The 14373-nt window shown below is 36.0% G+C and overlaps 1 protein-coding gene across 1 annotated transcript in view; it reads right to left on the bottom strand.

The window, feature by feature from the left end:
• The window catches only part of banp (BTG3 associated nuclear protein), a 209829-nt gene that overhangs the window by 157563 nt on the left and 37893 nt on the right, over nucleotides 1-14373 (bottom strand). Inside the window, 2 exon segments of the mRNA NM_203864.1 lie at nucleotides 10988-11166; nucleotides 12878-13000. Of these exon segments, the coding sequence (NP_989195.1) occupies nucleotides 10988-11166; nucleotides 12878-13000 (302 nt within the window).

Here is a 14373-nt window from a genome sequence, read left to right as displayed (position 1 = left end):
ACTGGTCAACTATTTAAATCCAAACACTATACTGGCTGATTGGGGTTACTGCACCTGGGCAAACATAGGGTCAGATTCATCAAAGCACGAGTTTGAATCCCGAAATGGGTAAAATTTGGATTAGATACGATCTGATGATCGGAAGTGTCACGAAAATGCTTACGAAAAAATCGTAATAGTCACAATAATATCATATTGGCGATCCGAAAGTCACGAAATTTTCGTATCCAACCGATCGTAAACGTCGGGAAAACCTTTCTGTGCATGTTTTTGGAAGCCTCCCATAGGACTCTCAATGGCACTCTGCAGCTCCAACCTGGCCAAAGGAAAGGCACGATAACGAAGCTTTAATGAATCTGAAACTTTCGTACTTGTTGCGACAAATATTTTGTTGTGTAAAATTTGTCGCAAAGTATGAAAAAGTCGCGCAAATTAACGAAAAAAAGCAGAAAATATGCACAGTACAAAAACTTAGAAAAAATACTAATTTTTTGTATTCTGAAACAATCGTACTTTGATAAATGTGCCCCTTAGTGTCTTTTACTACATATATGGGTTTGTGACACATCATTGTACTTTACACTGTATTTTCCAGATGCAAAAAAAGTTATATTTCTAGTTATATATAAAAAACTATCTATGTTTAATAAAGACTTGAAAGCTAAAATCATTACTGAAATGTGCTAAAATGCTGCTCGATTGTAAACCTTTTCTATAACCATTCCTTACGAAACAGCTTCTTAGGGAACTCCAAGAACTCCAACATTGTGCCACCCGGTACAAAGCCTTGTTCTATTATGTCGTTTTTATTAATAGTAGCTGTATATTTTCATTACTTTCTTTTCTCAAAATTCAGGTGCTTGAATTAGCACACCTGCCTTCCATGGAAAGCAATAATTCTATTTTAATTAACAGAAAACAGAGTCTGGTAACATTGGCAATAATAAAACACAGCTTTAATTGAATTGCCTGACTACTGCTGCATAAATGCCAGAAGACCCATACGCGACTCCCTTTATGGGCATAATCAACACTGGAAATGCTGAACTATTGTGCTAATTAAGTTTCTTTGTAGTCTAAAAAGAGAGGGGAAAAAAATCAAGTTCAGCAAACTGTGAGAAAGAAGCCATCATATAGCCTCAGCATAAACAATGGTAGTCTTATATACATTCTTTAAGAGTCTTTTTCTGTCTGTAGCATTTTACCAGCTGTTGTTACTCAAACTAGCTACAGTCAAACTTGGTGAGATAAAGGAGAACAAAGAAAAACAAAATTTAAGTTAACCTTCTTTTGAAACTTTGTAATATACCAAAGGGCCAAGCAGTGAGCCATTGGGGATTGATGCATCGTGTTTGTGAGCAGTAAGGATGAGCGTTTGAACACCCATATTTGGATTCTTTTGAAATAAATTTGTGTTTGGGACAAAACTGAACCATTAATGTCTAAAAGTAGCCTACTAAAAAGCAGTCAGATCAGGTTCACTTTAAAGAATATAATCTATAAACATTAAGTGTTCTTCAAATTTCCCACTGAGATGTTTCCATACAGCTGTATAATATACTCTTATGCTTTAGGTATCAAACCTTCTGTTTGTTTGCATTATCAGCTACAAAGAGCTACAGATATTTCATATACATTACTGCCACAGATGTAAATACTCCTAGCACAGATACCAAATTGCTGACATTTCAATATAATTCTCTGGTTTTCAGTTGTTTAAAAGGAAAATTCTTTCAATTAAAGTTCTGTAAGATAATCAAAAAAATAGCAGTGCTGCTCAGAATACTTTTAAAGGGGTACAACCCTACTGCTTTTAATATCTGCCAAAAACAGATACTATTTCAGGGGCTCAGCCCCTTCCTCAGGTATAAATACTTCCATCATTCCTGTGTGACACCATGGTTATTATTTACTTGCTTCCACACACAGACAATTCTGTGCTGAAGGAAAACCTAAATTCTTACATGTTTCAAAGCAGTTTTAACATCAAATCCAGCTCGGCTACAATAGATATTCAGACTTTTGTAATTCTACAGGTAACGCCCCACAGAGCTTTGGTTCTGCTGCTCTCAGCCTGGTGGTTTTTTCAGCCTGAAAGAAGCAGATTGACTCCTCTAGGCCGTTCCATTGATCTGCACAGCATCCACTCACTTGCAGGCAAACACAGAAGTGGATCGGAGGTCAGCCTGGAAAACGCTTGCTTTATTTCAACCCGACCTCCAATTTGCTCTGTGCAAACGAGCAGATGCTGCAGATCAGTGGCGCAACGTAGAGAAGCAGATCTGTATAAAGCAGGCTGAAAAAAATTAAATGCCAGGCAGAGAGCAGCAGAGCCAACACTCTGTGGGGCCTTACCATAAATTTACCTATGATGTCTGCCTATAGTAATATATGGTCATCAAGTTTTTGTTGAATTTACGTAGCACTTTATTTCTAATAATCTTATGTTAAACAAAACCTTGCAGTTCTTTTATATAGGCGGATGATTCGTATGAATTGTTGAACTACATTCAGCAAGCATGGACCTCTTTGAAATGAAATAAAAATCTGTGAATAATTGAATATCATAATGCAAAGTTATTTTGATTGTTTTGAAATTGATTTTGCTTCTCCAAAGGATATGTTCAACATTTTGTTTTCTAGTTTCTGTAAACAGCCACAGACTATACATAGATGCATATATAGTTAATTAAAGACTTTAACAGACCAGCTAGGAAACCCTGCAGTGGGCTAATGCAGTACAAAAGAAATGAAGATGACATTTTCGCCATATATGATACATAGCTTACATAGCTCACATAGCAGCACAATTTAACAGCACCATATTCACAATTCAGCCTCAATTGGCTCATTATGTAAAGGTAATTCTTGGTGTTCACAGTCACAGTTTCATGGGGACTGAAGGCGAATCTGCTCTACACCCAATTATCGCCACATGTGAGTAAATAACTGCTTGCTTACACTGCTGTTTAATCTCAACAAAAATTAAAGACAGCCAAAATGGTGATTTGAGTAGCTCCACTCTTAAACTCAATAAGTCAAGAAGAAGAGTACCAGTATGAAGAATAGGTGACAAAATTGAATGCATCAAGAAATACTTCACACTATATATTTTATTCATATTTTAAAAGGAGAAAGGTAAAAATTAAGTAAGCTTTATCAGAAAGGTCTATGTAAATACAGCCATAAGTACTCACAGAAACGCTGCACTGACTTCTCTGAAAAAAGATTAAGTTGTGTCTATAATTCCTGTGCCACAGACAAGCAGCTTTCTGTTCTCTGCTCTTTCCTGCTCCCCCCCCCTTAGGAATGTGGATCTGAGCCAATCAGCAGGAAGCTGACCAATAGTCTTACTAACTGAGCATGCGCACTTGGGTCTGCATGTCTGTGCAGGAGCAAGGCATTATGGGAACTTACATTCAGCTCAGCCTTTTTTCTTCCTGTTTGGCTTCAATCTTCTGAACAGGTGAAATATGGGGAGACTAAAGGGCCCTATTGAGACAACTGAAGGTATGCCTGCAGCTTGAGATTAACTCTTTACTAGCCTTTCCTTCTTCTTTAAACATCTTTGGAGTTCTATTCAAAACGTTGTAGTACACTGGGAAATATCACATAAAATGAGGACAATACCAGCAAATCCAGGGCAGACGGAAGCCACAAACTATTCTATCTAACAGACATAGCAAACAGAAAATAGGAACCCCAAACCAGGGTACAAACCATACACTGTGAACTATTACAGACAGGAGTCACAAAGCTGGCCTCGCAGCAGGACATTGTGAGCAAAAACTGATAAAAGCTCAAAACGAGACAACTCAACAATACAAATACGGACTAAATTGCCCATATTAGCTACCTAACAATCTGTGACCAAGGACAGAAAAGATGTCCAAAATAGGCTACCCAATAACATTTTGTAAGCAAGGATGGTTAAGTGCTATAAATAACGCTACTTAGAGTTACACCCCAAGCACCTTAGTTAGCACATTGCAAGAGAATTCTGCAATTTAGGCCCAATTCTAACCAGTCAATAGTCACTTCAGGGGGGAAACAATGTTAACTAATTACCAAACACCTACCCTATCCAGGTAAATGATTAGCATAATATATTACATTTGTTTACTGTATGTAAACTAAAAATCATCAAGCTCCTGGTCAATTGTGAAGATGATTTAGCAAGTATAAATCCAATCCTTTTGTGTTTATATTGAAAAAGAAGCCTTACATACACAATTTTTACTTATAAACACAAAAATGAAACTGTAATTATTCAAAACTCCTGTAAAATATTTTTTTTATCTGTTAGTAATTTCCTAAATACTTTTAGTTTGAATTTAAAAGTCAATATAATATAATACATATATTAAATATTACATTTCTCATAGTATCAAGATTACAAGCTCTCAGAATAAAGGTGCCCATAAACCTTCAGATCTGCTTGCTTGGCGATGTTGCCAAGCGAGCAGATCTTCTCCCGATATCTCCCACCCACGGGTGGCCGATATTGGGAGAATCCATCAGCTTGTCGTTGATCCGACTAGGTTTTTTTTCAACCTGCCCAATTGAGATCTGGCCGTTTTCCAATACATGGCCCGATTAGCTGCCGAATCGGTCTAAGAGACCAATATCGGCAGCTAGAATCGGCCCGTGTATGGGGACCTTAAGGGAAGCAAAAACATGGTGGAAGGGTAAAATGTAATGTTTTTACTTGTGCATTATAAAAAAATATTAATTTACCCATTGTTGTAAAATGAGGATACTGGCAGTTGGCATGTGTGTATGTAGATTAACTACATGTAAACCATGAATATAAACAGTGGGTGTAGTATTTTTTTGATAAAATATTATACTTTTTTGATGGCATATTATATAGAGTTCCTGGGTATAGTCTGGACTGGCATTATTAAGTCTTTGCTCTTTTATCTCATGCTTTCAAATTATTGCTGGCCAGCTTTCATTTTATTTCCTACAGCTGATCACAGTCTCAATTAATTCTTGGAGGCGGGGGTAAAAATTAACTGCAGACTCTCTCCCAAAATGTACCTAAAAGATATTCCATAGATTGGTTGTACAAGTAGCCAAAGCAAACCTTTAACAAGAAATATTAATGGGTTGGCAGTTTCTTCAACATTTGCATGCCTATTAATATAATTCAGAAACATCTGTTTAAACCATAAAGTATGCCTAGTAACCATGCAGACAGGAACAGAATATACCTAATATTTCCACTGCAATGAAAACTTCCCGTTATAAGGGGACAAAAGGTTCAGCAGCCCTGTAACCATTCCTGTAAAATTGTACACAGTAGAACCCTGGTTCTTGGATCTTCTTAAGACATATTTTAAATGCCACTGGCACTGCACATGCTCAATGTGCTCTGGGCTGCGTTGAGAAGCAAAACTTAGGTCAACAATGTGAAAATAAATGAACTTCTAATCAGCACTATATTGTAAAGTGTACAGTGCATAAGCACTGTATATTGCAAATAGATCTCTAAGTTCAGGTAGAGCATATGCTATAAATCAGCAGAAAAAAAGAAAAAAAAGACTAGTAGCATTGGAGGAACAGATTCTCACTACTTAAAAGCCAAAGGAATACCATTCCTCGCCTAATTCATTAACCTTTAGTTATGTTTGAGGGATTTATATGGATACATAGTGACGCACGCTACAGACATCTTATCAAAAGTATTGATAGATTTTACTGCAGGTAAAAATGTAAGTTACACTTTGTAAGACATCCTAGGTTGGAGCACACTAATAATGTCAAAAAAGCTTTCCTAAAGGAGAACTATAACCCCGGGAACAAAGAAGCACCCACAACTATCACTGCCAAGACCCCCTTCATCTCTCCCTTATCACATAGTTTAAGTTTAATGTCTGTTCCTATCCCTAAACATTAGCTAAAAATACAGAGAAGCACAGCCGCATACCTTGCTGACATCTTACAGAATGAAGAGACTTATGGTCTCTCCGCCAATACAAAACTGCTTGCGCATGCGCAGTTGGAGGTAGCTAGAAATCCGCTTCAACTGCACATGCGCAAGCAGGTTAGGTGTCGGCATTGAGACCAAAAGTGTCTTCAGATATCGGACAGGTAGAAGGCTGCGCTCCTCTGCATTATTAGCTAGGGGTTAGCGATAGGGACAGACATTAAACTTAAAAACAATGCAATAAGGGAGAGGTGAGGGGGGTGTATAGGCAGTGATAGCTATGGATGCTTTTGCGCTTGGGGGTATAGTTCTCCTTTAATATGTACCACTAACCATAAACAAGATGAATATATCACCATGATTAGAGATCAATATTATAATCTATGCAAAAAAAAATCAGTTGTTTTGTTAACTGCTTCTTTAGAAGTCTAAAGATATTCCCACCCTATTAATCAATAAAATCATTTTCAATGGAAATTAAGGGGTAATATTTTAACCAGATAAACATTCTGGGCACACCACTGGTTACCCATTAAACAATTTAGTACTGTAGCCATAAGCAGACATTCCAGCTCAATACTGATGCTACTTGGAGGAGGAATGATTGCTAGACTTTGGCTTTGATGAAAAGCTATTTTCTTGCTGTATTTAACAACAATAAAATGAAACATCTGTATATAACAATAAAGTGATGATAAAAAAATATATAGCTGGTCTACATGTACTTTACAGAAATTGTCAGTTATAAAGCGGAATACAACATTTGCAAAACTTGGCCCTGCCTTTTCTGACCTTTTGTAGGAAAATGAAACTGAACGTGATTGATCGTGATATATTGCGTGCACTGTTGTCATATGTTGGGTTAAAAATAGATTTGCTCCAAAAGAACGGTATGCCTCACACAAAAAAGACAATAATTAAACATGCAATATTTAAAATGCTTAAGGGATACTAAAAGTTATTTTTAGCAGCAGGCTGCTAATGTGTGAGGTCTATAATATAACCAGAAACCTAATTTAAAGTTTCTTAATGACCACCAAGGCAGAGAGGATAAAAAGAAGATAAAAGAAAGTAGTTAATAAACTGACATTTACACCATTATTCTTCTTTAACCAACAGCAAAGTTATTCCAAAAAACTCTAGACCAAAAAGAAGGGGGTGTATACTAATGATGCTACAAATACACACATTTACTGTATTTTGAGAAGACAGATGCACTGAAGAGACTTTCTCACCATTTAGGTCACGATATTGCTGATCGAGGGACACCAGGGACCGGTAATTTCTTCCAGTTGTTGAAAATTTTGGAAGAGGGTAATTGTTTGAGTCTAAGTTTTGCTAGTACAAGGTGGTTTCTAAGCATGGAAATGTGTATTCCATGAGAAAGTTGGGGGATTTTGAAATTACATATGTGCTGTTGCATTTGTGTAAGTCAAATAAGATGCAGATATGTTCTCTTTTATGGAGAAAATTCATGAATACACTTGGTTTAACATTTGGTGTCCTGTCTAATTTAATATACAATGGATTCAGTCCAAAAAAACTGAGTGGAAAAATGAGAAAAGACCAGAGCCTTTAGAATTTCACTGCTGAGGAATGTTCTTACTCCTTCAAATTATGATATTCTACGAGTAATAATTTATAGTCCTGTCTCACACATTTTCCATAAAATGAATTAAAACCAGTAAGCAGCTGACATGGCTGTAAACAAGAATAAAGTCCTGATATGAATTTCCTGTTCTGAGAAACACAAATCACTGCCAAAGCAAGTGTTTGTTTTCTCAGCAGCCGGCTGTGCCAATTTAATGGCATTAATAGCTAGGCAACTATCCGTTGGACTCCAAATCCAAGACTTTTTACCCATTTCCAATAGTTAACCACCATACAAGTGTCTTACTCCAAGCCAGCAGGTATAAGCTTTCAACTAATTACATTGAGACCCACAAGTGTTTATTCAACCAAATACTCAATGAATAAAAATACACCTTTGTACTGTTGCCATGTTTACACTTTACTAGCTATTGACCATGACCACTCTTTCAAATACAAGTAAATTTAGTTTTTCTGAAAAAAATCAGTTCAGATCATATCAAAGAAATGTTAAACTGTGGTTGGAATGTTCTACATAATAATAGAAAAGCTGGACTAGCGCCTTTCTATGTTTTGAACCAGCTATCTGCAAATGTGAAGAATACACCAAGCAAACGTGAAGGAGTAACGGGGAAAGCAGATCATGAAGATTCTGAACACAGCAATATATCTGGCAGCAGTTATGTGTGATTAACTTTCTAACCTATATAATGGAGAGTGCAGAGACTACTGCATGAAAAAAATTAAATTTTTACAATCAAAACTACATTAGCTGGAAAGGAAGTGTATTATATGCATTACACAAAATAGTTAATAATTATATATGCAATATCCTGTTTTGAGAGACAAATGATGGAGGCCGCCATCTTCTCCGGAAATAAATACAAGATTCCTATATATTTATGAATTTTCTCTATTATATATATATATATATATATATATATATATACAAAATGGAAGGTACCGCACTCACAGGACTTAACAGGAAAAAATTTATTTTACTTACAACATAACATCTGATGTTGTAATGTTATGATGTTATGTTGTAAGTAAAATAAATTTTTTCCTGTTAAGTCCTGTGAGTGCGGTACCTTCCATTTTGTATCTATTTCTGCATTTTTTGTACTGCACCCAGGCAATTTCTATTGCCTTATCGTGAGTGCCTGTTACACTACTGAAGATATATATATATATATATATATATATATATATATATATATATATATATATAGATGTGTAAAAATAGACCTGCACTTCAAACTTCTAACTCACCCTGATTTATTTGTATAACATGCAGTGTGGACCCATCTTTATACACTTTATAATTTAACACAGACCTTGCATTGACCTAGCTTGATAAAGAGTTGATTTGCTTTGAAATGTTGCTTAACAGCTAAATAAGGGCATTTTATCTACACATCGTAGTGCTATCAAGTAGACTTTTGCATGGTGGACCAAATTCTATTCATTTCATCTTGGGAACAGACATGTCAAAGTAAAATTCCAGACATTTCATACATAATCCTCTGGTTGGACTACAGTAGAAAGTTAAAAAAAAAGGCAAAAAATTTGCATTTTTTTCTTGTACAATTAACCATGATAAACTTTCACTGGAAAGGTTGTGAGCAGATTAATTATTGTGGGAGAGAAACACCATGTAGCTGAAATAATTCACAGTGTCACTGTTCTATTATTAGCATTTTTTTTTTTACTTTATAAGCTCTTAAAGGAACAGTAACACCTTAAAATTAAAGTGCATCAATGTAATTAATATATTATGTACTATTGCCCTGCACTGGTAAAAGTTGTGTTTATGCTTTAGAAACCCTACTACCTTATCAAGCTGGAAAAGGAGAAAGGTAACAGGTTACATAGCAGATAACAGATTCATAGATTTCGATTGTATTCTACAGCACTTATCTACTATGGTACCTGTGCCTTTTCTCCTTTATTCCAGCTTGAATGGCTGCCCCCATGGCTACACAACAGCGTATTTATATTAACCCACAAATTATACCAGTGCAGGGCAGCAGTAAATTATTTTAATGTATTTCTAACATTTTTATTTTTTGGTGTTACTGTTTCTTTAAGTGAAAGACTGTATTATTAACATGTATGCTTTGTAGCAGTGTATCACAAATCCCAAAAGTCTCTTTCTCCATTACCAGACATGATGTTGAAGATTAAAGTTCAGATATGAATCAGTAATCTGCATGTCCCTTCTTTTCTACTTCATTTGAATATCTTTGACCGTCTGCCATGATTCAACCAATCAAGTGACATGCAAATGTAGCTAAATGTCGTGCACAGCAGCCTTTAATTCCTGAACTTCCCTCATTATCTTACTGCATGATCACACATACAGGGGTCTGGCAACACCCTGCTTAAAGGAAAGGATAATAAAGCGTTAATCTCAAGCTGCAGGCATACCTTCAGTTGTCTCAATAGTGCCCTTAAGTCTCCCAATATTTCACCTGTTCAGAAGATCTGAAGTCAAACAGGAAGAAAAAACGCTGAGCTGTGTAAAGAAAGTTCCCATAATGCCTCACTCCTGCACAGACATGCAGACCAAGTGAACATGCTCAGTTAGTAAGACTATGGGGGAGATTTATCAATCCACGAACGGTCCGATCGTTTGTTCGATCGGAACGTTCGTGTTTTCTGCGACTTTTTCGTTCCTTGCGTATTTTCACAGATTTTTTTCGGGTTTTAACACGACTTTTTCGTACTGTGTGTAAAAAAAACACAACAAAATCGTATTGTCGCAACGAGTATGAAAGTTTCGGATTCATTCAAGCTTCGGTATCGTGACTTTCCTTGGGCCAGGTTGGAGCTGCAGAGTGCCATTGAGTCCTATGGGAGGCTTCCAAAATCATGCACAGAAGGATCAAAGTCGGAAAGGTTTTCCCGCCGTTTACGATCGTTCAAGACGTAAAAGTCGCGACGGCAAATTCGCGCAAGATACAAAAAAGTCGCAATCATCAGAAATTATTATATCCAATTGAAATTTTTCCCATTCGGGATTCGAATTCATGTCTTAATTAATCTGCCCCTATGAGTCAGCTTCCTGCTGATTGGCTCAGATCCACATTCCTAAGGGGGGGAGTTAGTTCTTAGCATTCTTGAGGGAGAGGGGAGCAGGAAAGAGCAGAGAACAAAAAGCTGCGTGTCTCTGGCAAAGGAATTACAGACACAACTAATCTTTTTTCAGAGAAGTCAGTGCAGCGTTTCTGTGAGTGCTTATGGCTGTATTTACATAGACCTTTCTAATAAAGCTTACTTAGTTTTTACCTTTCCTTCTCCTTTAAGGGGAAAACAAATTTTTATTGTTGGCAGTGGAATTAAAAAAAAAAAAAAAAAAAAACTAATTTGGAAAATGTTTTTAGTGATTTAGGCAGTTCTAATTTGGAAACTTGTCCGAAGGTGAAAAACCCCAATAATTGAAAGCTAAACATAATGACATACCTTCAGAATTTAAGGTGATCAGGGTGACATTGTTGCCCATATTTGGGTTTCCTGAATTACCGCAATTAGACAGTGTATCACTAGCCTCAGAACCACTGTCATTGTCATCATCATTGTGGCTGTCCTCAGGGGCAGGAACTTTCACTACAATTGTGTTGTGTCTTCTTCCAGGAACTGCACTGAAATGTAGAGTAATATTTTTTTTTTAAAAAACTCCCATACTATAGCAACACAATAAGCAACAAATATTGTACTATAAAAACTTGATAGCAAAACTAAGAAAAGTTCATATTTGTTGTCATAGCAACATGCAGAATAACTACACCCATCATCACCTTTGTAATAATACTGTAAACAAAAAAGCTTAAAAGCTGTATTAAAAGCTGTAATATGTACAGGGTGACATAAAATGTTTTGTATTACTAAAAAAAAAGATTAAAAACATTAAATATTGTTAGAAGTGGTTGGGAGAAAAGCCATCAGGTTACATTTTGAATTAATATCATTTCATACAGTGGCAACATAATAATTAGCAACGATTGCTCATCCTTTACATCACACTCTGCCTTGTGAACACCGATACATTGGTGCTGCATGAATGTAGAGAAATCAGTACTTCCCCAAAAATGCATTTTTCTGCATGCAACATTGTTTCATAGATAGTCACAAATCAAGAGTATTTTAAGTGAATCCAATTTAAAGGGAAGATTTAATAAAAAGAGATAGAGAAAACTAAAACAAGATTTATATCCTGCAGGGCTAAATAATACCTTTGAATTGCCCCTAATCAATCTCTCTCAAGAATCATTGGCTACAATGAAGATGAAGGAGATAAAGAGTCACAAGTAATGTGTTGGACTGGGCCGCCGGAGCACTAGGAAAAAACCCAGTGGGCCCTGGCAAGCCAGACTTGATCCCAGCAGGGTGCACCACTAATCCGCCAGTTTAATTTAGGCACGATTGATTGGTAAAACTGTTTTGTCTATTAAAGGGGTGGTTCAACTTTAAGTTAATTTTTAGTTACAAAATGACCTAATCCTAGCAACTTTGCAACTGGTTTTCATTGTCTATTTTTTATAGCCTTTTTAATAATTAACCTTCCTCTTCTGACAGTTTTTAAGTGGTGGTCACAGACCCTAAAGGTGGCCATACACGCTAAGATCCGCTCACTGGGCGATCAAGATTTGGCCGATTTCCGGCCAGATGTTGGTCGGGCAGGCCCGTCGTTAATGGCCATACACGAGCCGATAAACTGCCGAAACGGTCTAAGGGACGAATATAGGCAGCTAGAATTGGCCCGTGTATGGCCACCTTAACAGTCTAAAACTATTAGTTATTTTTACTAATAAACTAAGTTTAAGTAACTTTAAGTTTTAATAACTATTTTACATTTAGTTGATTGTTCACAGTAACACTCTTCAATACAGAGCAAATTCCATATTTAGAAGGAATCCACAGTTTAATACACAGGATTTAATTATCTTCATTAATTTTCTTTAAAAAATGCAGTAAAAAGGCTTTAATAATGAGTTTTTAGAAAAAGGGGGCATAACATTCCTGCTCTGAAAACCTTATTTACATATTAAGCAGCCATATTGCTTACCTAAGCAGATGAGTACCTGTAAAAGGAGCAAAAGAACAAAACTACAATTATAGCAAGAGGTGCTTTGTAAGAGGACATTGCCAGACAAGAAACAGATGGGACAGAAACAATTTCCCACTCCTCTTACCAAAGTAGATATAGTTGACCTCAATTATCATAGTCATTTGTGAAGAAATAGGTTATTTACACTTATAATAAAGATGCATGTTAAAAAAAAAAAAACTAACTATGGTTAGATTCATCTTTTGGTGTCGGGGGAGGCTAGAAGATAAATAATAAACTATTACCTATTCAGCATGTTTTCAAGGGTTTCTGTTGAACTGTTTATAGACTCTTCGCGACCCTCCAGTTTAGTCACACCTGGGGTTTGTCTTTCACTGTTCAGTATTACTGTAGTCTGCGGTACAACACTAAAAAAAGAAACAGACATTTTAAGTGGTTTTAATGTCACAGGGTCCAAATACTTTAAGCTATTGGTAATGAAGTAAACATTTTACTAGAAATCCATATTTACATAGACGAAAAGGGACAAAAATGCTACTGCAAATATTCATCAAATGTTGCATGCTTTTATATAATTAAATGGTGAAGATTTTTCATATTTAAAAAAAAACAAAAAAAGCCATTCTGCTCTGTTTTATATGCATTCAACTAGGATGTCAACCATTTACAGTCATCATTCAGCTTGACACAGAATAGTCTGTGAGTATGTACAAAAGAATGCTGGTTATAAGAGTGATAGAGCCTAGGTACATACACAAATGGTCACAAATTAGAAGCCAACAAGTTACACAAACAATCTATTTCTCCTTTAATCTGGACTAACACAAGAGTAAAAGGTTAGTTTTAGAAGATTTCAGTAGTTATTTTATTACTCAAAAAGAGACACTTTCAACAAAACCCATACAGCCAGCAAATGGTTTTGGTTTCAATATTTTGCCAAAAATACTTAGTAAGAATTTAGTTTTTCAAGTGCAAATTTAAATATTCTTACTTTTTCTTATGGTAAGAGAAGCCTAGTTGAGTAATCAGCTTTTTCAGTAAATGCTAAGTTTTTTTTTCCAGCCTGTGAATATCCTTCCTGTGTGTCCAGGTCTGATGACCAAGTTTGCGAATGGGAAACCTTGTTTCATCAGCTTCATCGCAGAAGTCTTGAAACCAAAACTTTGACTGCATTTTTTTTCTTAGTTTCAGTGCAGTTTAATTTACACATTACACATTTTCAAAGTCCTATAAAACTACTAATATTCCTAGCCTGTGCCAAATGGTGCTTCATAAAGGCAGGATAATGAGTTATCATCAATTCTCTGCATGTCACAGCGGGATCAGGTGATTTACACCACTAATTGGCATGTAAACAAAAGAAAAGGACAGATCAAAAAGTTAGCACTATATTACAAGTACTAGATTCAACATTTTCACCATTTTTGAAAGAGACATAAGCTGCCACTTACAGGGTTAGACAGATGCTATCATTTTTAACTTGCATTTTCTAATAAAAAATATAAAACAATTAATGCTTTATTATTTAACCCTACCTAAACTAAGCTCATGGTTATGGCTTTGACTGAGTTGGCTCTCTGTCTGTGGCTGGAGGGCTATAATCTTACCATCTCATCCACAGCCTTTCTATTGTTATGGTTCCCTAATAAGAAGCTGTAAGATGCAAAGCCTAGAAGTAAAATGGAAGTGGACATCACGGGACATTTAAATAGGACAATTTACTTTATAGAGAGACACCATACCAATGACAGAAAAAAAATTTCCGTTAAAGTTTTTTTCT

This window comes from Xenopus tropicalis, chromosome 4 (assembly GCF_000004195.4).
Source record: "Xenopus tropicalis strain Nigerian chromosome 4, UCB_Xtro_10.0, whole genome shotgun sequence".
NCBI lineage: Eukaryota > Metazoa > Chordata > Amphibia > Anura > Pipidae > Xenopus > Xenopus tropicalis.
This window is presented reverse-complemented; position numbering and strand designations above follow the sequence as displayed.